Raw genomic sequence first — 23,111 nt, 5'->3', positions numbered from 1 at the left:
TTCAATACTGTCCAAATGTCAGCTCTTCTAATGTAATCAACAGATTCAATGCAAACCCAATCAAAATTTTGTAGGTACTGACAAATTGATTCTAAAGTTACACAGAGAGGCAAAATACCCAGAACAGCCAACACAATATTGAAGAAGAAAAAGCTGAAGGACTGACACTACCCAACTTAGTAAAAATAAATGTGAAATACAGAAACTATAAAACTCCTAGAAGATAACATAGGAGAAAACCTAGATGACCTGGGGTTATCTTTGGCAATGACTTTTTACATATAACACCAAATGCATGATCCATCAATAAAAGAATTGATAAATTAGATAGACTTCACTATATTTAAAATTAACTCCTCTGTGAAAGACACTGTCAAGAGAATGAAAAGACAAGCTACAGACTAGGAGAAAATATCTGCAATAAGACTTATCTGATAAAGGACTGTCATCCAAAATACACAAAGAACTTTAAAACTCAACTATTAGAAAATAAAGCATCAAACTAAAATATGAGTCAAAGACCTGAACAGACACCTCCCCAAATAAGATGCAGACTCGTTAGGGAAATGCAAATTAAAAAAAATGAGGTAAGACCACACATCTATTAGAATGGCCAAAATCCAAAACACAGACAACATCGAATGCTGTCAAGGATGTGGAACAACTCTTATTCACCGGTGGTGGGAATGTAAAATGCTACAACCACTTAGGAAGACAGTTTGGCAGTTTCTTACAAACTAAACATACTCTTACCATACAATCCAGTAATCACGCTTCTTGGTATTTACCAAAAGGAGGTGAAAACTTATGCCCACAAAAAACCTGCACACAGATGTTTACAGCAGTTTTATTCAAAACTGTCAAAACTTGGAAACAACCAAGATGTCATTCAGTGGGTAAATGGATAAGCTGTAATACATACAGACAATGGAATATTATTTATCACTAAAAGGAAATGAGCTTTCATGCCACAAAGACATGGAGGAACCTTAAAAGCATACTACTAAGGGAAAAGAAGCCAGATTGAAAAAGACTACATACTGTATGATTCTAAATTATACAACATCTGGAAAAGGTCAAACTATGAAGAAAATAAAAAGATCAGTGGTTGCCAGGGGTAGAGTGGGGGAACGAACAGGCAGAGCACAGAGGATTTGCAGGACAGTAAAAATACTCTGTATGATACGATAAATAAATACGTTATCATTATACATTTGTCCAAACCCACAATACGCACAACACCAAGAATGAAACCCAAGGTAAACTACGGACTTTAGGTGATTACGATGTGTCAGTGTAGGTGTGTTCTTGGTGAGTGATGTTGATAATGGGAAAGGGATATGCATGTGAAGGGAAAGAGATGTATGGGAAATCTCTGTACCTTCCTCCCAATTTTGTTGTGATCCTAAAACTGCTCTTTAAAAAATAAAATCTTATTTTCTCTCGCTGTATCTCTCACTGTCAAATAAATAAAATCTTTAAAAATAAATAAATAAATAAAAAATAAAATCTTATTTTAAACATACACACACACACACACACACACACAGACTATGTATGATTACAGTGGTTTTATATTCAGATCCTCAACCTTTAGAGTATGCTTTATTTTACAGGCTTGACTGGGTTTCTCTGAAAAGTTACCATCACAAGTCATCGGAATTTGAAGATCAAACTCCTACACTTACACCTACACTTACACATCTTAAAATGAAACCTGTTACTGCAAACAACACAGAGTCTAAATTGTTCATGTCAGAAAAATAGACTGCTGTTAAGTTAAATATTGCAAAAAGCTAGCAAACCTACTGTAATTTGGTGAATCAAAATTAGACTCTACAGACCTACTGTAAGTAAATATCCTGAAGACCTGGGAGTAAACTAAGAGGGGAGAGCAGGGGGTTAGCTGTATAATTATACTATGACTATTTACTGAGCTATGAAAAGCACAGCATTGAGTAAAGCCAAGGTAAAAATAAACAACTACCAGAAATGTGGCAGGAAGCCCAAAGAAAACACAGAATCTTACATTCTTTTGCAAACCCCAAACAATCAGTAATGAAAACTTAGACTGCACAGGGTAAATGGTGAATTTATACACCTGTTCAAATGCTTGAACTAAAATAATGGTAGAAAGTAATGAAGACTACCACTCATATTCTCTATTTTTATATTTTTCAAAATCATACACATATTATGATGTAATAGTGATTATTAACTAAAATAAAACAAAGCAAATATACTTTGCAATAAGCACGTCAAAAAATGACTGTGGTTCGGGCACCTGGGTGGCTCAGTTGGTTAAGCGACTGACTTCGGCTCAGGTCATGATCCTGGAGTCCCAGGATTGAGACCCGCATCAGGCTCCCTGCTCAGCAGGGAGTCTGCTTCTCCCTCTGACCCTCCCCCCTCTCATGTGCTCTCTCTCTCTCATTCTCTCTCTCAAATAATAAAATCTTTAAAAAAAAAAAATTAACTGTGGTTCTTTCCTCTTCTAAATGGGGGATGTGGTGGTTGGCATCAGGGGAGGAGGATGAAAGGCTGGGAAACTCATCAGTGATATTTTTTTTTAAAGATTTTATTTATTTATTTGACAGAGAGAGAGAGCACAAAAGCATAAAATCTTATTTTAAACACACACACACACACACAAAGACATTGATAAGACCTCATGATTTTTTGTTTTGTTTTGTTTTGTTTTTTTTATTCATGAGAGTGAGAGAGAGAGAGAGAGGCAGAGGGAGAAGCAGGCTTCCCGCCTAGCAGGGAACCCCATGCAGGACTCGATTCCAGAACCCTGGGATCATGACCTGAGCCGAAGGCAGACGCTTAACCATCTGAGCCACCCAGGTGCCCCAAGAGCTCATGATTTTTAATAGATAAAGCAATATATCTCTGTGCTTATATATGCTCAAATATATGTAAACACACATATACATGTTACCTAGCTGTTTTACGAAAAGGCCTAGATACAATTGCATGGCAATACCAATGGGCATATACAGTGCCCAAATCTTGGATTCTAAATACTTTTCGCATATGGAATCAGGACTCTTAATATATGATATTAAGTGGCATACAATATTCCCTTTTAGGGTGCCTGGGTGGCTCAGTTGGTTAAGCGACTGCCTTCAGCTCAGGTCATGATCCTGGAGTCCCAGGATCGAGTCTCACATCCGGCTCCCTGCACAGCAGGGAGTCTGCTTCTCCCTTTGACCCTCCCCCATCTCATGCTCTCTCTCTCTCTCATTCTCTCTCTCAAATAAATAAATAAAATCTTTAAAAAAAAAAAAATTCCCTTCTACTCCTTAATTCTTCCGTGTATATCTCCTAAAAACAAGGACATTCTCATACTTAACCAGAATCTGTTCATAAAAATAGGGAAAATAATACTGATATAGTTCTACTGTATAATTCACACATTCCATTCAATTTTTCCAATTTTCTAAATGTTTGTTATAGGTCCAGGATCCAACCCAGGTTAATTGTTGCATTTTGTTGTCATTTATCATTAGTTTTCTTCATTCTAAAACAGTACCTCAGTCTTTCCTTACCTTCACTGACTCTGACATTTTCTAGGAATACAGGTCAATTACTTTGAAGAATATTACTCAGTATGTATTTGCCTAATGTTTTGTCATAATCAGATTCCAGCTATATATTTTTAGAATGAATACACTGAAGTGGTGGAGTGTTCCTCTTACTATATTTTATCAGGAGGCAAATAATGTTCATTTCTCCTATCACTACTGATGTTCATTTTTATCACTTGATTAGGATAGTCTACTAGGTTTTTCTGGTATAAAGTTAACAAGAAGTATCTTGTGGGCCTATTTTGAGACTAACCACCCTGTTTCACATCAAACTTTCACCCACTTGTTTTAGTAAACATTTATTAATATATATTGGCTGGGGTGCCTGGGCAGCTCAGTCAGTTAAGCATCTGCCCTCAGCTCAGGCATAATCCAGGGGTCCTGAGATCTAGCCCCATATCAGGCTCCCTGCTCAGCGGGGAGTCTGCTTCTCCCTCTCCCTCTACCTGCCGCTCCCCCTGCTTGTGCTCTGACAATGAATAACTAAAATCTTAAACAAAACAAAACAAAAACAAATGTGCCAAAATGTTAACAGCTGGGGAAGCTGCAGGAAGGCTATATGGGAATTCTCTGTATACTTCCTGCAAATTTTCAGTTAAGGCGAAAAATTTTTTTTAAATGTTTGGTATTTCCTTCCCTAAAATTGAGGACTTTAAAAACTCCAAATCATTCTTCTAAGAAAACTTCCTAGGTAGATTTCTAGGACTTGTGAACTAATGGCTTGAGTCATCACATCTGCACTCTCCAAAGCCAACCAATAAAATTTTATGCCTGAGTTTCCACAGTAAGAAAATAAGATAAAATTATAACACAGATGTTTTAGATTAGAGCAGGGTTTCTAAACCTCAGTGCTATTAGTATTTTGTTGTAGGAGGATGGTCCTGTACATTGTAGAAATTTAGTAGACCCCTGACCTCTACCCACTAGATGCCAGGAACACCCCCACCCCTTGAGTTATGACAACCAAGAAAACCTCTAGATAATGCCAAATGGCCCATAGAGGGCAAATTAGCCTCAGGTTGAGAACCACTAGATAAGAAGATAAAAGCTGCCAATTCTATAATCATAATTCACAAGGATCACATTTTTCCTATTCTACAGACCCAAGATCCTTGGCAAACATCTATTTTAAAAAATACCAACACCTATTAGGATGGCTACTATCAAAAAACACAAAAGTGATGGCAAGGATGTGAAAAACATTGCTTTTGTAGCTGGTGGGAATGTAAAATGGTACAGCTATGGTGGAGAACAGTATAGCAGTTCCTTAAAAAAATTAAAAAGAGAACTACAATATGATTCAGCAGTTCCACTTCTGGGTATATATCCAAAGAATTGAAAACAGAGTCTTAAAAAGATACTTGTATATTCATGTTCATAGCAGCATTAGTTCGAGTCCAGCATCGGGCTCCTTGCTCAGTGGGGAGCCTGCTTCTCCCTCTGCCTGCCGCTCCCCCTGCTTGTGCTCTCTCTGACAAATAAATAAAATCTTTTAAAAAATGAAAGTTAAAGTAGTGTGACACCATTTTTTTGTCCAATTAATTAAAATACTAAAAGGGTTAAAAAATATTAAAAGGGCTGGCAGATATGCAAAATGATACTAACTCTTCCACAGTGTGGCTAGGGTTTTAAATTTTAAGGTATTTTAAGGTACGCAATTTGGCAGAATTCTTATTTTTAAAAAAAGGGATACTTTTGATCTAATAATTTCACTTCTAAGAATCCATCCTATAAAATACATGTACGTAGGGGCACCTGGCCAGTTCAGTCAGTGGAGCATACGACTCTTGGTCTCAGGGTTGTGTTCAAGCCCCAAGTTGGACACAGAGCCTACTTAAATTAATTAATTAATTAATTAATTAATTTTTAAAAAAATTTTAAACCATAAAATACATGTTTAAAGCTCTATAAAATATTCCTTACAACACTGTTTTAGTAAAGAATAATGGGAAGTTGGGGCGCCTGGGTGGCTCAGTTGTTAGGCGTCTGCCTTCAGCTCAGGTCATGATCCCAGGGTCCTAGGATCGAGCCCCACATCGGGCTCCCTGCTCCACAGGAAGCCTGCTTCTCCCTCTCCCACTCACCCTGCTCGTGTTCCCTCTCTCGCTGTGTCTCTCTCTGTCAAATAAATAAATAAAATCTTTAAAAAAAAAAAAATAATAAAATGGGAAGTAAGCAAAAAAACCAGAAGTATGTATGTTTAATAACTAATAGCTGCTAATAATGCCACAGAATGTTGAAAAAGCTTTAAAAAGAGAAGCGTGGGAGTGCCTGGGTGGCTCAGTCAGTTAAGCGTCTGACTCTTGATTTTGGCTCAGGTCATGATCTCAGGGTCCTGGGATCAAGCCCTGGGTAGGAGCTCTGCACTCACGGGGAGACTGCTTGAGGATTTCTCTTCCTCTCCCACTGCCTCTCCCTCCGCTTGCACACTTACCCTCTCCCGTTCTCTAAAATAAATACATACATCTTTTTAAAAAAAATAAATAAATAAAAAGAGAGAAGAGGACCTCTGAAAGAGCCAAGATGCACAAAATGCATTAAATTAAAAAGGGAAAAACTATAAAGATCTCATTTAAAAAAAAGGATATATTTATACATAAAGGTATGTAAATACATACATTGCATTAGGATTAGTACCTATAAGCTAAACTGCTGACACAGTTATCTTGGAGGATAAAAAGTAGATGGCAGTTACAGGAATAACTTCAATTTTCGGTTTCACAATTTATTAATTGTACTATGCCCCCAATTTTAAAAAAAGGCACATCAAACTTGGGCCAGAATACTGCATCCTCAGTAAGAAGGAAACCTTCTGATTTAGGTAAGGTGGTAGTAAAGCATAAGAGAAATAGTAAAAAGTTACCAGTTACCCTTCTGATATTTGGGGATCAATATAAAGACTAATAAAGGGTAACAAAAGGAGGAATTAGAATGAAGATATCCTTATATAACTACTGTCTCTGAACCTAAACCTGTAATTATCTGTCTTAGTGCAGGCTTGTTTTATTATCCTTCACAGATCCTGTGCTGTACTCTACAAACTGAAGGTCTGTGGCAAGCTGCATCAAGCAAGTCTATCAGTGCCATTCTCCCAACAGCATTTGCTCACTGCCTCTATGTCTCATTTTGGTAATTCTCTCAATATTTCAAACTTTCTCATTATTGCTGTATTTGTCATGGTGATCGGGGGTCAGTGATCTTTGCTGTTACTACCGTTCGTTCTTTTGGGGTGCCATGAACCATACCACAGAAAATGGCGAACTTAATAAATGTTGTGCCTATTCTGACTGCTCCACCAACCAGCTGTTCCCATCTCTCTCCCTCTCCTAGGGCTTCCTCATTCTCTAAGACACAATATTGACATTAAGCCAATTAATAACCCTACAATGGCTTCTAAGTGTTAGAGTGAATGGAAGAGTTGCATGTCTCACACTTTAAATCAAAAGCTGGAAATGATACAGCTTAGTAAGAAGGCATGTTGAAAGCCAAGACAGGCAAAAGCTAGGCCTCGTGTGCCAAAAAATTAGCCACGTGGTGAATACAGAAGAAAAGTTCTTGAAGGAAATTAAAAGTGCTACTCCAGTGAACACATTAATAACAGGAAAGCAAAACAGACTTATTGCTGATATGGAGAAAGTGTTTGTGGTCTAGATAAAAGATCAAACCAGCCACACCATTCCCTTAAGCCAAAGCCTAATACAAACAAGGCCGTAACTCTCTTGAATTCCATGAAGACTGGAAGAGGTGAGGAAGCTACAGAAGAAGTTTGAAGCTAACAGAGGTTGGTTTAAGAGGTTTAAGGAAAGAAGCTATCTCCATAACATAAAAATGCAAGAAGTATTAATGTAAGAAGCTGCAGGAGGTTGCCCAGAACATCTAGCTAAGATCATAATGAAGGTGGCTACAATAAACAACAGCTTTTAAATGTAGACGAAATAGCTTTATATTAGAAGAGAATGCTATGACTTTCAAAGCTAAAGAGCAGAAGTCAATGCCTGGCTTCAAAGCTTCAAAGGACAGACTGACTCTCTTTTGGGGGGCTAATATAGCTGGTGACTTTAAGGTGAAGCCAGTGCTCAAAGACCCTTCCAAAATCCTAGGACACTTAAGAATTATGCTAAATCTATTCTGCCTATGTTCTATATATGACCAACAAAGCCTGATGGCAGCAAATCTGTTTACAACATGGTTTACTGAATATTTTATGCTTACTACTGAGACCTACTGGTAATAAAAAAAAGATTCTTTTCACAACATTAGTGCTGACAATGCACCTGATCACCCAAGAGCTCTGGGTAGAAATGACAGGCATAGTGTGTATGGCAGAAACTGCTGTTTGTCCCTCAGTATTCTTTCTGCTCTTCCTTTATTAACTAGAATCTCTTACTCTTAGTCAAGCACATGCCTGGCCAACTAAAGACTACATTTCCCAGCCTCACTTGTAGTTAAAGTATGGCCATGTGACTAATTCCTGGCTAATAGATGTGAGCAGCAATGAGGCATATTAATGATATCCTCAAAAAGAACAGGTGTGGCCTCTACTCTTGCTTTTCCTGTTCCTGCTGACTGGACCATACTATGAGAAGCTGAAGCACTAGATAGAAACTACATGTTAACATGACAGAGCACCAAGATGAAGAAACCTGGTTCCCCAACACTGTAAATCCTGGCCTGATTTTATCTGTTGTTACATGTGAAAAATAAAGAAAATTACAAACTCTTCATTCAACTGAATAATATTCACAACAAAAGTATTGTTTATCTATGAGGACGTGCCATAGCATCTCTTAAAGACTAGCTACTGGGGGTCAGTCAGTAGCACACGCAACTCTTGATCTCACGGTTTGTTGAGTTTAAGCCCCATGTTGGGCGTGGAGCCTACTTTAAAAAATAAATTAATTAAATTAAAAAAAAAAAGATTAGCTGCTAAACCTGTGCTTATATCAGAAAAGGATTTACCACTGAACACAGACCACCTACAAACAGCTGACATTCAACAAAACATTAGTATGTACATATTCATATACACTCACAGGCTATTCTTGCATAAGAGTATAGTCATCTGTAAGTCATCAGAATAAATCAGATGAAGGTAACTAAAAATGAGCACAATGTTATAATAAGGGCCATTTTAAAACCTTGATACTTACTGATACATTAGCACTGTCACTGCTTGCAATCTCAGCTGCCTTCTCGATTATCTGTTAAAAAAATTTTTTTAATTAAATTTTGGCACTCGTGTTCGTAAAATTTTAATTGTAAATGATTACAACTGTACTTAGACTACAAGAAACAATATAGGGTCTGGCATTTCTATGCTTTATAATGTAAACATGAATCTTAAATGCAAAATGGTATTATGTGGTGATTCCCAATCTTCAAACTCCTGACAACTGAGAGTCAATGGTATTATTATAAGGGACTGTAACTCCTTGGGTGCACTAGCATTGTCTGTAGATAAAATAAGCAAAGGCTTCAACATGTATGTGAAAGAATTTTTCTTTGGTATGTGAAAGAATTCTAAATACAGGTAAATATTTTCTGATTAAGAAAATGCAAAGGTATGTAAGAGTTACTAAATAAGTAAGTTTTTGTCATTTGTCATTGGTTTTTCTAAATTAACAAAAGTAGAATATCAAGAGATAGTCTAAAAATATCTTTTGAATTCATTAAGTTCAAAACGGGCTCTGATTCTTGAAAAGATGGGAAAATCAGTGGTTAAAGAATCTGAAGATTTAGGGCGCCTGGGTGGCTCAGTTGGTTAAGCAACTGCCTTCGGCTCAGGTCATGATCCTAGAGTCCCGGGATCGAGTCCCACATCGGGCTCCCTGCTGAGCAGGGAGTCTGCTTCTCCCTCTGACCCTCTTCCCTCTCGTGCTCTCTCTCTCATTCTCTCTCTCTCAAATAAATAAATAAAATCTGAAAAAAAAAAAAAGAATCTGAAGATTTATATCCAGTTACTGAAGTACATAATCCTAAATGAATAATTTAACTGTATCCTCAAATGTATAGTGATAACTCCTATTCTATTTCATATGGTTGTTATAATGACAAAATGAGTTATTAAAATTAGTAAAATTATCAATAACCATAAAATTGTCTTGAAAAGCAAAATATACATAAGTGATCACAACAAAAATCATTAAATTAAATAAAAAGAATACAGGGAACTTTCACTTTTTCTATCTGTGTTATTTGATTTTTTAAATGATCACATATAAATTATACAATTTTAAAAACCCAGTAAGTATAAATATATTCATACATATTTAAAGACAAACCCTCGGGCGCCTGGGTGGCTCAGTTGGTTAAGCGACTGCCTTCGGCTCAGGTCATGATCCTGGAGTCCCAGGATCGAGTCCCACATCGGGCTCCCTGCTCAGCGGGGAGTCTGCTTCTCCCTCTGACCCTCCTCCCTCTCATGCTCTCTGTCTCTCATTGTCTATCTCGCAAATAAATAAAATCTTAAAAAAATAAAAAAAAAAAAATAAAGACAAACCCTCTATCCCAAATTGATCTTCAAAGACAGACTCTCTAAGAGATTACAAAGGTAAAAGGAAAGTTTAGTGACTTAAGCAATGCTGAAATAAAACATTTTAAAGAACTGGACTTCTAAACTACTTGTATTTGCATTGATATTCTATTTGTAAAAAGGCTTCAAAAAGCACCTCATTTGATCCAAAAGAAACTATAACTGATTGTTGAACACATACTATAAGTGAACACAAAAATAGTCATAGCTTGGAGTATGAAATGTATCACAAGTAGCTATGCCTTCTGATTAAATTGCTATCCTAAGGAAATAAAGCCATGGCATGAATGCATGGATGATTCAAAATGTACCTTTTTCTACTCAACGGTAAGGTATACGGTTCTTGACATATTTGGGATTTCTACTGCACTAACCACAAAATTTAATTTGGCTGTATATTACTGATCAGAAATCATATGTGGATAAAATTCAATTAAAATGAGACTAAAGAAGAAACATTAGGTAACAAATTTAATTTACATATTACTTTAAAAATATATACAGGTCTGGTAATGCTGAATTTTAAGATACAAATAAGTTTAAAGGTGGATTAACTTGAATATTATTCAGTATAATATCAATTTTTAAAGGAAGCTTATTCTCACATAGATTTAAGGAAATAAACTTGTTACTATCTGAGAATTTGCTCCAAGATTTTCTCATAAAAATCGCATCAATCATACCTGAAACAAAGATGCCAAACCTTAAGATAAAACATATGACAGCTTAGCTCTCAGAATGTAAATTAGCATAGCCCCATTTTCAACTCCACCAGATACCCCCAATACCCAAGATAAGCAGTTTGTATACTAAAGAAATGTGTTTAGAAATGGAAGTCCTTGCTATAGATTCTACACAAATAACAGTACCTTAGGAAGTCTACTAATAGTAACATTCAACATAAATCATTTGTTCTTTGAATACCAATTCTAACACAGCAGTGACTATGTCTTTAATCCCTAAACTAACATGCTGGGCAAGCTTCAATGTATATTTCACATGCTCAGACTTATACGAATGCATTTACAGCAGTTTTAAATTCAAAAGAACCTCAGAGAACAATTATGACTTCCTCATTTTATAAATGAGAAATCTGACCTCCAGAGATATTATGTCTCACCTGGTCAGTGATAAAGCCAAGATTAAATACAAGTTTAGTTGGCTCCAGGCTCAGTGGTCTTTCCACTGAATCAAGCTGCCAATGTATGTGATGTTTAGAAGAGAAACAAACATGTAAAGCTTAAACCATAAACATGCAGAGCCAAGAACTAATGATTCAGTGATTTTCATGCATAGTGGTCCTTTAAATAATGAGCTTACCTTATCGAAGGGTGGATAATAATAAGGTTGTTTTTTATTCTCTGGGAATTTGATATGCAAAGCTGTTGCATTTTCAGTATATGGATTTGTTTGAACAGTTCCCATTGGATTCAACATTTCTTCAAGTTCATCTAAAATATGCAAATAATTTTGATTCTTAAAAAATGTTTTTAAAACTAAACTAAAATAAATCCTTAAGAGAAAAGTATTTTAAAAGTATGTCACCTAAGGAATTTGGCAGACATCTCTAAAATGAGAAAGTTTATAAAAATACCTACCTCACCTCTTTCTGCAAATTTGACAAGTATCCTCAATCTTGAAAAAAAAAAACTTAATTGGAATTGCTCTCCATCATAATAAGAATTTTTTTATTACTTCACCACATATATGGATTCCTTATTTTCCCTGGTCATCACAGTACCCAAACTTATTATTTTGAGAGTCATCAATAACATTCTTTTGGACAAATCTAATGTTTATGCTCCTCAATTATCCCATAAACTGCTGATACAGTTAAAGGGCTCTCTGGTAGTTTCTGCAACACTCCATTCCAGTGGTACTCCTTTAACCGAATGAACTGCTTATTTCTTTAAGGCACTCCCTCTGCTCCACCATGGTCCATTCACAGAATTGGGCATGGGAACCTTAGATTTCATTGTTCTCATAAAACTTTTTCATTTCACTGGTAAGTAAACTGTTGAAGAGACAGTAAACTCAAGAGAACAGAATTAGCAGTACAAACTAAAGTCTCTCCTCTCCAAACTATTATCTCCTTCCTTATACTGATTTTTAGCACAGTTGTTCTCTCCTAAGGAAGTAAAAATCCACTGTGTCCAGGCCTAATGTCCAGATATTATGCATACTCAATTATTTACCAATGCTAGAAAATACTTTTTTAAAGATTTTATTTATTCATTTGAGAGAGAGAGAGCACGAACTGGGGGAAAGGCAAACTCCCTGCTGAGCAGGAAGCCCAACTGGGCGGGGGGGAGTCCCAGGACCTGGAGATAGTGACCTGAGCTGAAATGAAGGCAGACACCTAATTATTTGAGCCACTCAGGAGCCCGGCTAGAAAATCTTTATAGAGTATTTCCAAGTTTCAGCTCGTTGATCAATTCTTTGCTTGAGTTGTTTAATACTCTCAAATTTCAGATTCTGTTATCACCCAGAAGGAAGCAATTCTCATCATTTATACACCTCTAAAGCAGATAGATTTCTCAGCAAATTAAAATCCTATACTTATGCTATCTGGTAGCATTACACTCCTTTGTCCTATCATACACAATCTATCTAAAGTAAAATGTATGGTGCCTAGGTGGCTCAGTCATTAAACGTCTGCCTTCGGCTCAGGTCATGATCCCAGGATCCTGGGATTGAGCCCCGCATTGGGCTCCCTGCTCCACTGGAAGCCTGCTTCTCCCTCTCCCACTCCCCCTGCTTGTGTTCTCTCTCTTGCTCTTTCTCTCTCTCTCCGTCAAATAAATAAATAAAATCTTTAAAAAAATAAAAATTAAAAAAAAATAAAGTGTAGCATTTTGGTATTCTTATTAGCCCCAAACATAGAGAGGTAACCTTGCTTAAAAGTAATTACAAAAAGGCACACTAAAATATTTTATAAACAGAGTACAAATTGGTACAACCTCTACTGGAGAGCAATTTGTGACTATCAAAATTACAAATGTATTTATTCTTTTTTTCATTTTAAAATTCCAAGTTTTTATTTTTTTTTAAGTTTTTATTTTAATTCCAGTTAGTTAACATAGAGTGTTATATCAGCTTCAGGTGTACAATAACAAATGTATTTATTCTTTAACTCAATAGACCCACCTCTATGAATTTATCTTAGATATATACCTGCACATAAGCAAGATTATTGATTGTAACACTGCTTAAATTATCAAAAGGTAAGTCTGCTTTAAGAACAGCAGCAGTACTCTATATAGATACTAAGTTAAAAGGGCGAAAAGGAGAACACTGCACAGAATGCTACTTTAATAGGAAGAAAAATAGAAATCTACATTTGTATTTCCTAGTGTATACACGAAGAAATCTGGAAGATACAAAAGCAACCAGCAATGTGATTATATACCATTTAATGATGGCCGAGGGACTCGAGACAATAGATTATTTGAAGTTCCTTTGTTTCAGCTTCACTCCTACTGGGATAAGGTGACAATTCTAGAGCTGATACATGTATAGCAAATGTGTTCATTTATTATTTTTCATATTACATTTTGTTAGAGATGAAGTCAGGCTCATGGCATGCCAAGTTAATAGTGCCCAAAATTGTCTTATTTTGCTAAAAATACCAGTCAAGTTGCTTGGTGATTCTGGAGAACATGTGTGAGTCTAAATTAAAATTTTCAAAACAGTGTTAACTGCTGAAATGCATAATTTTTACTCTAACTATGAAGCTCATAGTTACTCTTAAGAAATGTATAAATGGGGGCGCCTGGGTGGCTCAGTCATTAAGCGTCTGTCTTCAGCTCAGGTCATGATCCCAGGGTCCTGGGATTGAGCCCCGCATTGGGCTCCCTGCTCAGTGGGAGGCCTGTTCTCCCTCTCCCACTCCCCCTGCTTGTGTTCCCTCTCTCGCTGTATCTCTCTGTCAAATAAATAAATAAAATCTTTAAAAATGTGTAAATGCACACTACTCTCCTATATTTGGGGGAAAACATGATTAGTAAAAACTATTTCAGGTATATGGAGGAAAGGGTAGAAACTGAAGAATATATACATACATAAAATATTAGAACATGAGTTTTAAATATGTCTGTGAATAACTGATTATCTAAAGCCAATTTCTCAGATGTCAACTACTAATAAATGAGTATTTTCAAATGTCTGTCACCCACAAATACTTTTAAAATGCAAGTAAGTTCACAATTTTATTAATTATATTAAAGAACTATGAAGGCAGGGGGGAAAAAAAGAAAACCACTATTATAATGCAAAGTTTACACTAAAAATTTCAAACACTCGGGAAAAGCAGTATAGAATAATGGAAAGAATCAAGGAGTCTTTTGTACAAATCCTACTTTTGAACCAATTTGTAAGACTTAACTAACTTATCTCTAAGGTTCACTTTTCTCATCTGTAAAATGGAGGTATGTAAATGGAGATAAAATGGAGATAATGGAGATAAAACTATCTACCTTCTTGGGGTGCTCTGAATAACATTTCAGAAATATAGGCATATGGAAGGTGCTCCTCTTAGCTCAAATTTCAGGTTAAAGCCAACTAAACACTTACTTACTGTGTTTTTACTATTCTTCCCATACTAGTGAATATTCCTTCTATTAGTGTAGAAATTTAGTACAACTACAAGCAAAAGGGTTGTTATAAAGAAGACACTGTTCCTTAGGAGAATTTCTCCAAAATCTATAAAAATAAAACTTTTAAAGCAAGAACATATTCACCGAGATAACAAATATATTCAGATACAAATCACTTTTTAAATACATTAAAACAATCTGTGGGAATCTGTTTTAGAATAAATAATAAAGATACGAAAAGATGCTTCTTTACTAAACTGAAAGAATAGTGAGTCATAAAGAAACATTAACTAGTCCACATGCCAAAAGTTACTCTTTAAGGATTAGGATATAAGTCTTACCAGGAAATGAAGACCAGCTGTGCAATATTATGTCTCCAGATCTCAACTGTCCTTTAAAGTCAAAAACCATCGTATTTACCCAGGCTACAGGATAATGCTGTTGAAAAAGATACCACTGCATAAATATGCTGAAAAAGAACTTTAGCATGTAAACATGTACTTGCCCTTTGTTTCAAACATTTAGATGGAGAAATTTCTAGAGTTCCAGATGATTTCCAAAATATCCAAAATAAAACAAGATATACAAGGAAAAATGTTCAAGATCTTTACAATGGTTCAAGAAAACTCTGAAAGCCAATTAATGTCTCATCATGAAATAATGTATCCAAAAAACATTATTTATTGTATAAACATTATAAATGATGAGGAATTTTTAATGATTCAAGAAAATACGTGTGATATGTTAGGTTATAAGTTTTATGAGCTTTAAGCCACAGTAAACCTTAATGTAGGAGAAGGCAATGTCTGCAGGCATTGTAGAATTTATTTATACTTCTTAGAAGGAAGCATAGACACCTAGACCAATTAACTTGGTCACAGTGTATCAAAAAACCTTATAGTCAAATACTTTGAGTAAAATTCTTTATCTGTGTAAGAAAAAGTACTAAGGAAGTACCTCGTCTGTGACTTTTACACCCTAAAATTTATTTTTTAAAAACTGTATGATAATAACCAGAGGAAAAACCTGCTTAATTCTTACATTAAAGAATAAAGGACACAAATTCATGTACATAAATATAGTAACCAGGTTTTTTTTAAACATATAAAATTCATGTCCCCATCCCTCCAAAACAACTTTTCATAAACTTAAAGGAAAATGAAAAAAAGACAGGACTAAAAATATGAAATGGAAGATGAGAATATGAGAACAGGTACACCATCCTTTTTCCATAATTTCAAAATCTAAGAAACTGAAAACTAAAAGTTTATTCATAATTCATATGACAGCAAAACATGGCCAGAAATGGCATGAAGTTAACTGATATTCTGCATTTGTCTCATTTAATGTGAATATTCATATTCACTGCTAGTGATGTGTTTTATTACAGATTTGTGCCCCAGGCCCACAGGTGTGCTGAGTAAAGTATGTCATATGATCTTTCTAAAACTCACAAAATTCTGAATGTTCAAGCATATGTGGCACACAGAATTTCAATTAAGGTACTGTGGAAATATAATTTTCTTAATCTTTTCATTCTTTTTTATCTATATTTTCTAAAGTATTATATTTATAATGGAACACTTATAGTATGATATTTGCTAAAATAATCTGCCAAAAGAGAAATAAATGAGCAGGAGATAAAAATGAAGATTTATCATCTTTTTAAAATCACTTCATAGGGACCAAAGTTATATGCTATAATTTCACGTTACTCAATTATTTCAAAGAGTCTTAAAATTATTCCATTGTAAAAATTTTTCAGTAGTGTATAATTACCACTTTCCCAGATTTCCGGATGGTCTGATATTTACAGGGATTAATAGTTTTAGTCGACTTTTTCGTTTTCACTTTATCCAAAACTGCATAAACAGCAAAACATAATCGAGCCATTCGTGGAAGGTCACATGTATTTATATCAAATTCCAGTGGTTCATTCCAAATGTGATCATTTTTCCCTGATATCTCTGAGCTTACGATGGTTTTACAGAGGAGTTCAGTACCATGAAAAAGGCCAGCCCTGACATGAACCTGTAATGAGGGAGACAAAAACAAACACAGAATTATGAATACTGCACCACTGAAACACCTTTACTCTGAAAAACAAACATGTACTGGGAGAAGCAGCACACCAACTCTAGGAAAAACTTTCTCCATAGAACCATCAGGCTGTAAGTAATCAGTATATAATTCACTGAACTTTATTTTAATCTATCTTTCACTTAGTAGGTAAACCAACTAAAAAATGCAGTATGTCTCAATGGTATAAACAGATCAATAGAAACCAAGACCATAAGTATAAAAACTATTATCATATGCTCACCTCCACTGACTGCATTTACTTGGGGTCTTGTCTTATTCTTCTGTATAATTGGAAAGTAAGTGATGGAGAAAATGTCTCCAAAGTCTCTTTCTAATTCTAAATAATGTACAAACTGGTCGTTACAAGAGCCACCTTCTTTTTTTTTTTTTTAATATTTTACTTATTTATTTGAGAGAGAGAGCATGAGAGAGAGAGCATGAGAGGGGGGAGGGTCAGAGGGAGAAGCAGACTCCCCGCTGAGTAGGGAGCCTGATGCGGAACTTGATCCTGGGACTCCAGGATCATGACCTGAGCCGAAGGCAGTGGCTTAACCAACTGAGTCACCTAGGCCACCTTCTTAAAGATATTCTATCCATATTTACAACTATCCTACACATCATTGTTTTTCATTTTTTCCTAAAGACACAGGTCCAGAGTGATGCAGGACATATGTGCAATGTCCAAGAAAATTTTACTCATTTATATAGTTTTTTAAATGACATAACCCAATTATCTCTAAACTTAAAAGTGAGTAGTACAGAACTAGAACAAATAATCCTAAAGTGTATATGGAATCACAAAAGACTCCCAAATAGCCAAAGCAACCTTGAGAAAGAACAAAACTGGAGGCATCACAATCCCAGATTTCAAGATACACTACAAAACTGAAGTAATCAAAGCAGTATTACGCTAGGTGAAATAAGTCAGAAAGACAAATTCCACATGATTTCACTTATCTATGAAATCTAAAAACAAACAAAGCAGGAAAAGACCCATAAATATAGAGAAAAACTGATGGTAGCTAGAGGGGATAGGGGAAGGGGATGGGCAAATGGGTGAAGGGGCGGAGGTACAGGTTTCCAGTTACGGAATGAACAAGTCACAGGGATGAAAGGTACAGCATAGGGAATATAATCAATGGTACTGTAACAGTGTTGTATGGTAACATATAGTAGCTACACTTGTAGTGAGCATAGCACAATGCATGGAGTTGTACAATTACTATGCTGTACACCTGAAATTAATTTAACACTGTGTGTCAACTATACATCAGTACAACTGGTTGACTAATAAGTTAAAAAGTGAGTGGTGAAAGTAGAACTAAAAACAATACCAAAACAGAGACTGACTTAATGAAATACTTTATGGTCAAATGTTTTTATATTGATTTATTCAAATGTGATATTAGCATACTATAGTACTCAATTTACTGTTTACTGAATAAATGAAAAATGTGAATATATAGGTTCATCTTTAATTTAAAATGGGCTTATCAATAAAAATTGACTTATCAGAAGAGTTACTATCCTTGTTTTGAAAAGGAGTATCAAGAATACCCATTCTATCTAGGGGCGCCTGGGTGGCTCAGATGGTTAAGCATCTGCCCTCGGCTCAGGTCATGATTCCAGGGTCCTGGGATCGAGCCCCACATCGGGCTCCTGGCTCAGCAGGGAGCCTGCTTCTCCTTCTCCCTCTGCCTCTCTCCCTGCTCATGCTCTCTCTCTCTGTATCTCTGTGTCTCAAATGAATAAATAAAATCTTTAAAAAAAAAAAAAAAATTACAAAAAAAAAAAAAAAGAATACCCATTCTATCTAAAAATAGAAACATATTTAAATAGAAATACAAAATTTTAAGTAATACCATCAATTTTTAAAATTATAAATATTTATATTAGAATTATTTTAAAAGCTATTAAAATTATGTTATAATTGCATAACTAAAACTATAGGTTAGTAGACTACACATTTCATAATGTAACAGGGCAAGAATGGCTTACTTTAACCAACAGTATTCATTTATCTAACTCCTGCAAAATAAACACAGATTGGGGTGCCTGGATGGCTCGGAGCCTGATGTGGGGCCAATCTCACAACCCCGAGACCATGACCTGGGCTCAGTGTGGGGTCTGCTTAAGATTCTCTCTCTCCTTCTACCTCTGCCCCTCCCTCCTGCTCGCCCACACACTCTCTCTCTCAAAATAAATAAAATCTTAAAATAAAAATAAACGCAGATTAAAGGGTTAGATATGTTTAAATCACTAAAAATCTAATTAAAAAGAAAAACTATTAAAAAGCTATCAGAATAACTACTGAAGCTGGGTGTTGGGTTCACGGAAGTTTATTACACTATTCTCTCTACTTTTGCGTATGTTTGAATTTTTCCTTTAAAAAAAATTTCAAGCTAAAGAGAAGAAAATTATTTATTCCAAATACAGATGGATTATTATTACATAGTAATCCATCTGATAAGTAAAGATTAAAGTAATAGGGATTATAAAAAATTGCTAAAAGCACTTGCAGTAAATTCTCAGGCCACCAAGAATTTTTATCTGAACACACACCTGATTCCCTTCAACTTCACAGAAAAGGGATTATTCCTCCTACTCAAAACCTCTAGTTCCATCTTGCTCCAATTTCCCAAGTACTTAGACCTTGCTCCTTTGCTTCTCTGAATTGGAAAAACCCCCTCCCCAGCAGGCTATAAAACCTTTGCATTTCTCTCCCATGTCAAACTCAAACAAAAATCTTCTTTAGAACCTAACTAATCATAATGAGAATGGTGCCAGCATCTACTTAGACACTCATGTTTCTTACTTTCAATCCATAATCAAACCTATATTGTAATACAAGGGGAAACTGGTTTATGATGTAATCTTATTATTTAAAAAAAATTTTTTAATATATTGATTTATTTTTTTTAAGTAGGCTCTATGCTCAATGTGGGGCTTGAACTCACAACCTTGAGATCAAGAGTTACATGCTCTACCAACTGAGCCAGCCAGGCACCCCTATAATGTACTCTTAAATGAAAAATAAAATAAAAAAAGACAATACATATGCACTAAAAGCATATTCACATTTTGATGGTGCAAAGAAATGAATACAAATAAAACTAGTTATGGTAGGATAGCAAGAATATTGGTGATTTATCATTCTCTTAAGTGATCTTGGATTATATTTTATAATGTTAGCTTTAAAATATATTTTTTTAAGATTTTATTTATTTATTTGACAGAGAGAGACACAGTGAGAGAGGGAACACAAGCAGGGGGAGTGGGAGAGGGAGAAGCAGGCTTCCCACCGAGCCACCCAGGCACCCCTCAATGGTTTAAATTCTATTCCTCTTTAGTAGTCTTAATTGGCAATGACTTTGCTGCGCACCTTTCCAACCCAGCCACCAGCGTGGCCCCCATCTGCCTCTAGCTGTGCCACAGTGGTTTTTTTTCAGTTCTTAAGGCATGCCAGGGGAGTTTGTCTTTGCCCAGGCAGTAGGCACTCCTTTCCTTTCCTCCTGTTGAACTCCTTTTAAGATAATGACTGGTGTGATAGTGGTGGAACCTTTCCTAACCTCCTGATAAGCTAAAATTACCATTCACAGTTTGTTTATAAACTGGTGCTCAATCTTCCTGAGGTATATTAGGGAGGAAAAGAAAACTTCGAAATCTGGATTTTGTGCTCTTCCTACTTCCTATATAATTTTACTAACACTAAATGCCATTTATTGAGCATTTCATGATGGCGCCATTTCTTCATTGCTTAGGAGAAAATAATTTGGTTCTTATAGGCAATTACAGTTTTCTTTATAGAATAATTGTTATTCCTAATTTGTCATGGCTATTAAAAATACTAGTATAGTAAGTGTCTCATAGTTTAGATACTTTGAGTACAGCATAAAGGAAAATGCAAAGATTTCGTAAAAGTGTTGTTGTATAATTCCTTCTTTATAATTACTGTTATATTCTTTACAGAGTAAAAATGAATCCCCAGACATTTTGCTTTATTTAGGGGAACACAGGGAAATAGCATTTAAAGTAGTGTAGAGACATGGACTTAAAAGTTGCTTGACATTGTCTATTACTTACTTATTTAAATTTTGACACTGTTTAAAAACAGGTAACCCTGAATGGGTTTTTTTTTTCAAGAAAGATTTTATTTGAGAGAGAGAGAGAGAGCACTCGTGTGTGTGCACATGCGAGTGGGGGGGAGGGGCAGAGGGAGGGAGAGAGAGAATCTCAAGCAGACTCCACACTGAGTGTGGAGTTCAATGCAAGGCTAGATCCCACGACCCTGAGGTCATAACCTGAGCCGAAATCAAGAGTGACACACTCAATTGACTGAGCCACACAGGCGCCCTGAAAGGTTGTTTTTAAAATGATTTTCATTTTCACTCATACTTGCATTAAATTTAATGAGTTTTGGATTGATTGTGAGCATTTGGTGTTATGCCTGTATTTAGGATCTTAAATTTAGATTATCCAGCTATTTTGTGTGGCACTTTCTCTAGAATAATAATTTTTAAAATATTTTAAAGATGAGGGCACCTGGGTGGCTCAGTCATTAAGCGTCTGCCTTGGGCTTAGGTCATGATCCCAGGGTCCTGGGATCGAGCCCCGAATCGGGCTCCCTGCTCAGCGGGAAGCCTGCTTCTCCCTCTCTCCCACTCCCCCGCTTGTGTTCCCTCTCTCGCTGTCTCTCTCTGTCAAATAAATAAATAAAATCTTTAAAAAAAAAAAAGAATTTAAACTACTGAAAGACAACTTTGTTTTCAGGTAAGGTAAAAGTCTGGGTGTAAGGTAAGGTATGAAAACAGAGGCAAGGAGATCAGTGGCGGGAGGCTGTTGCTGTAATTCGGGGAGAGACAGTAAAGGCTTGAACTATGAAATGTTCAGGAAGACAAAGAGGAAAGAATGGATAGTAAAGTATTTCAATGAGGTAGGATCAACAGTGTGTGATCAACTGATTAAATATGGTAGGTAAGGGAGAGTGGCGACTCCAGCTGCTTTACCAAATATAAGAGGAAAAGTAGTTAAAGGAGTTAAGAGTGAGTTGGGGGACAATAAATAAAGTTGGCTTTAGAAATGTGTACTGAGGATGTGAAAACAGGAGTCTGGAACTGAAGAGCTATCTGGGCTACAGGCAACGGTTTGAGAATCATAAGCAAAGGAGGTACAGTTTTTTCAATTTTCTTAAAAGGGGATATCAGTAATTGTTTTCCAAGACGTGAAGAATCCAAATGAGAGGAAAAACACTAAGAGGTGTTGCTGAGGCAAGGCCCACATGCCTCAAGCAAACAATCCATCTGACCTCTGAGTTCTGTGACCTCAAAACCTCCATAGTACTTCCTCTCTTTCCCCTCAGCCACACAAACCTAAACACATCCAGAATTTGACTTTGCCACACCCTAGCATCTCCAAATCACTAACTGCTACATCTCACTCTCTACCCACCTCCCTTCCAACTCACTCTGACACTCCTACAGGAAAATCTGCTTGCCCTCTTTAAGGCCTCCATTTCAGTGACCAACACTTCCCCCCAATCCCCGCTTTTCTCTATCACCTTTGTCTGCCTTTGCCTTCACCAAAACTCTGCCAATGTGCCTCTCTCTCACATTCATCCGAAGTCCATATCCTGGATAAACCTAATTACCTGCCTTTCCTCCATACTACATGTTTTGGGATCAACCAGCACCATGACTGACCAGTCTCAAATGTAAAATTATTCTCTCATCACTGCAAGAACATTTCTTACCTTTAATTAACTGCTGAAAACTTGCATAACCATTTACTCTCCTATAAGATGAGCCTTCCTCATATTCAATAAAACTATTTAAAAAAATAATGTAAAACCCCTATTTAACCTCTTTTTTGGGTTAGGTTTTCTGTTACCTGAAGATGACATGCTTTGATGGATACCTCCTGTCTGTCAATCTATACTATTTAGAAGTGATAAAATATTAGAATAATGAAATACTAGTCCATTATTATTTATAAGGTAAGGAAAGTAATGAGAAAGATCAAATTATGTAGCTAATAAAAAAATCAGAATCCAATACTCACCAACTACAGATCATTGTTACTAAATTGCAAAGTCATGTCAGTGGGCAGATTGAGGATGGCATATATGTTGGGATGAAGTAAAGGGTTTAAAGAGTATTTTTCTCCCAGAAAAATGCAGGTTGCTTCATATGCACCTGATGCTCCACAAACCTCCAAGTAAAGATGTATGGGGGATGGGGTGGGGGCTGTCATCTATTCACACATGATCCCCCCCTTAGGAACTTCATGTTCCTAAGACTACTTTAATTCTAC

General features: G+C 36.0%; 1 protein-coding gene across 7 annotated transcripts in view; it reads right to left on the bottom strand.

Moving 5' to 3' along the window:
- PIK3CB (phosphatidylinositol-4,5-bisphosphate 3-kinase catalytic subunit beta) overlaps positions 1-23,111 on the bottom strand; it is a 199,595-nt gene that overhangs the window by 58,608 nt on the left and 117,876 nt on the right. For all 7 annotated transcript variants that reach the window (XM_032408604.1, XM_032408606.1, XM_032408602.1 and 4 more), the window contains 4 exons: positions 16,500-16,751; positions 15,062-15,158; positions 11,446-11,576; positions 8,744-8,794 (listed from right to left, as the gene is read on the bottom strand). In XM_032408604.1, coding sequence (XP_032264495.1) covers positions 8,744-8,794; positions 11,446-11,576; positions 15,062-15,158; positions 16,500-16,751 — 531 coding nt within the window. The remainder of the gene's footprint in view (positions 1-8,743; positions 8,795-11,445; positions 11,577-15,061; positions 15,159-16,499; positions 16,752-23,111) is intronic.

Source organism: Phoca vitulina, unplaced genomic scaffold (genome assembly GCF_004348235.1).
Source record: "Phoca vitulina isolate PV1807 unplaced genomic scaffold, GSC_HSeal_1.0 scaffold10, whole genome shotgun sequence".
Classification (NCBI taxonomy): domain Eukaryota; kingdom Metazoa; phylum Chordata; class Mammalia; order Carnivora; family Phocidae; genus Phoca; species Phoca vitulina.
The sequence above is the reverse complement of the archived record's forward strand: the minus strand, read 5'-3'. Positions and strand labels throughout refer to the sequence as shown.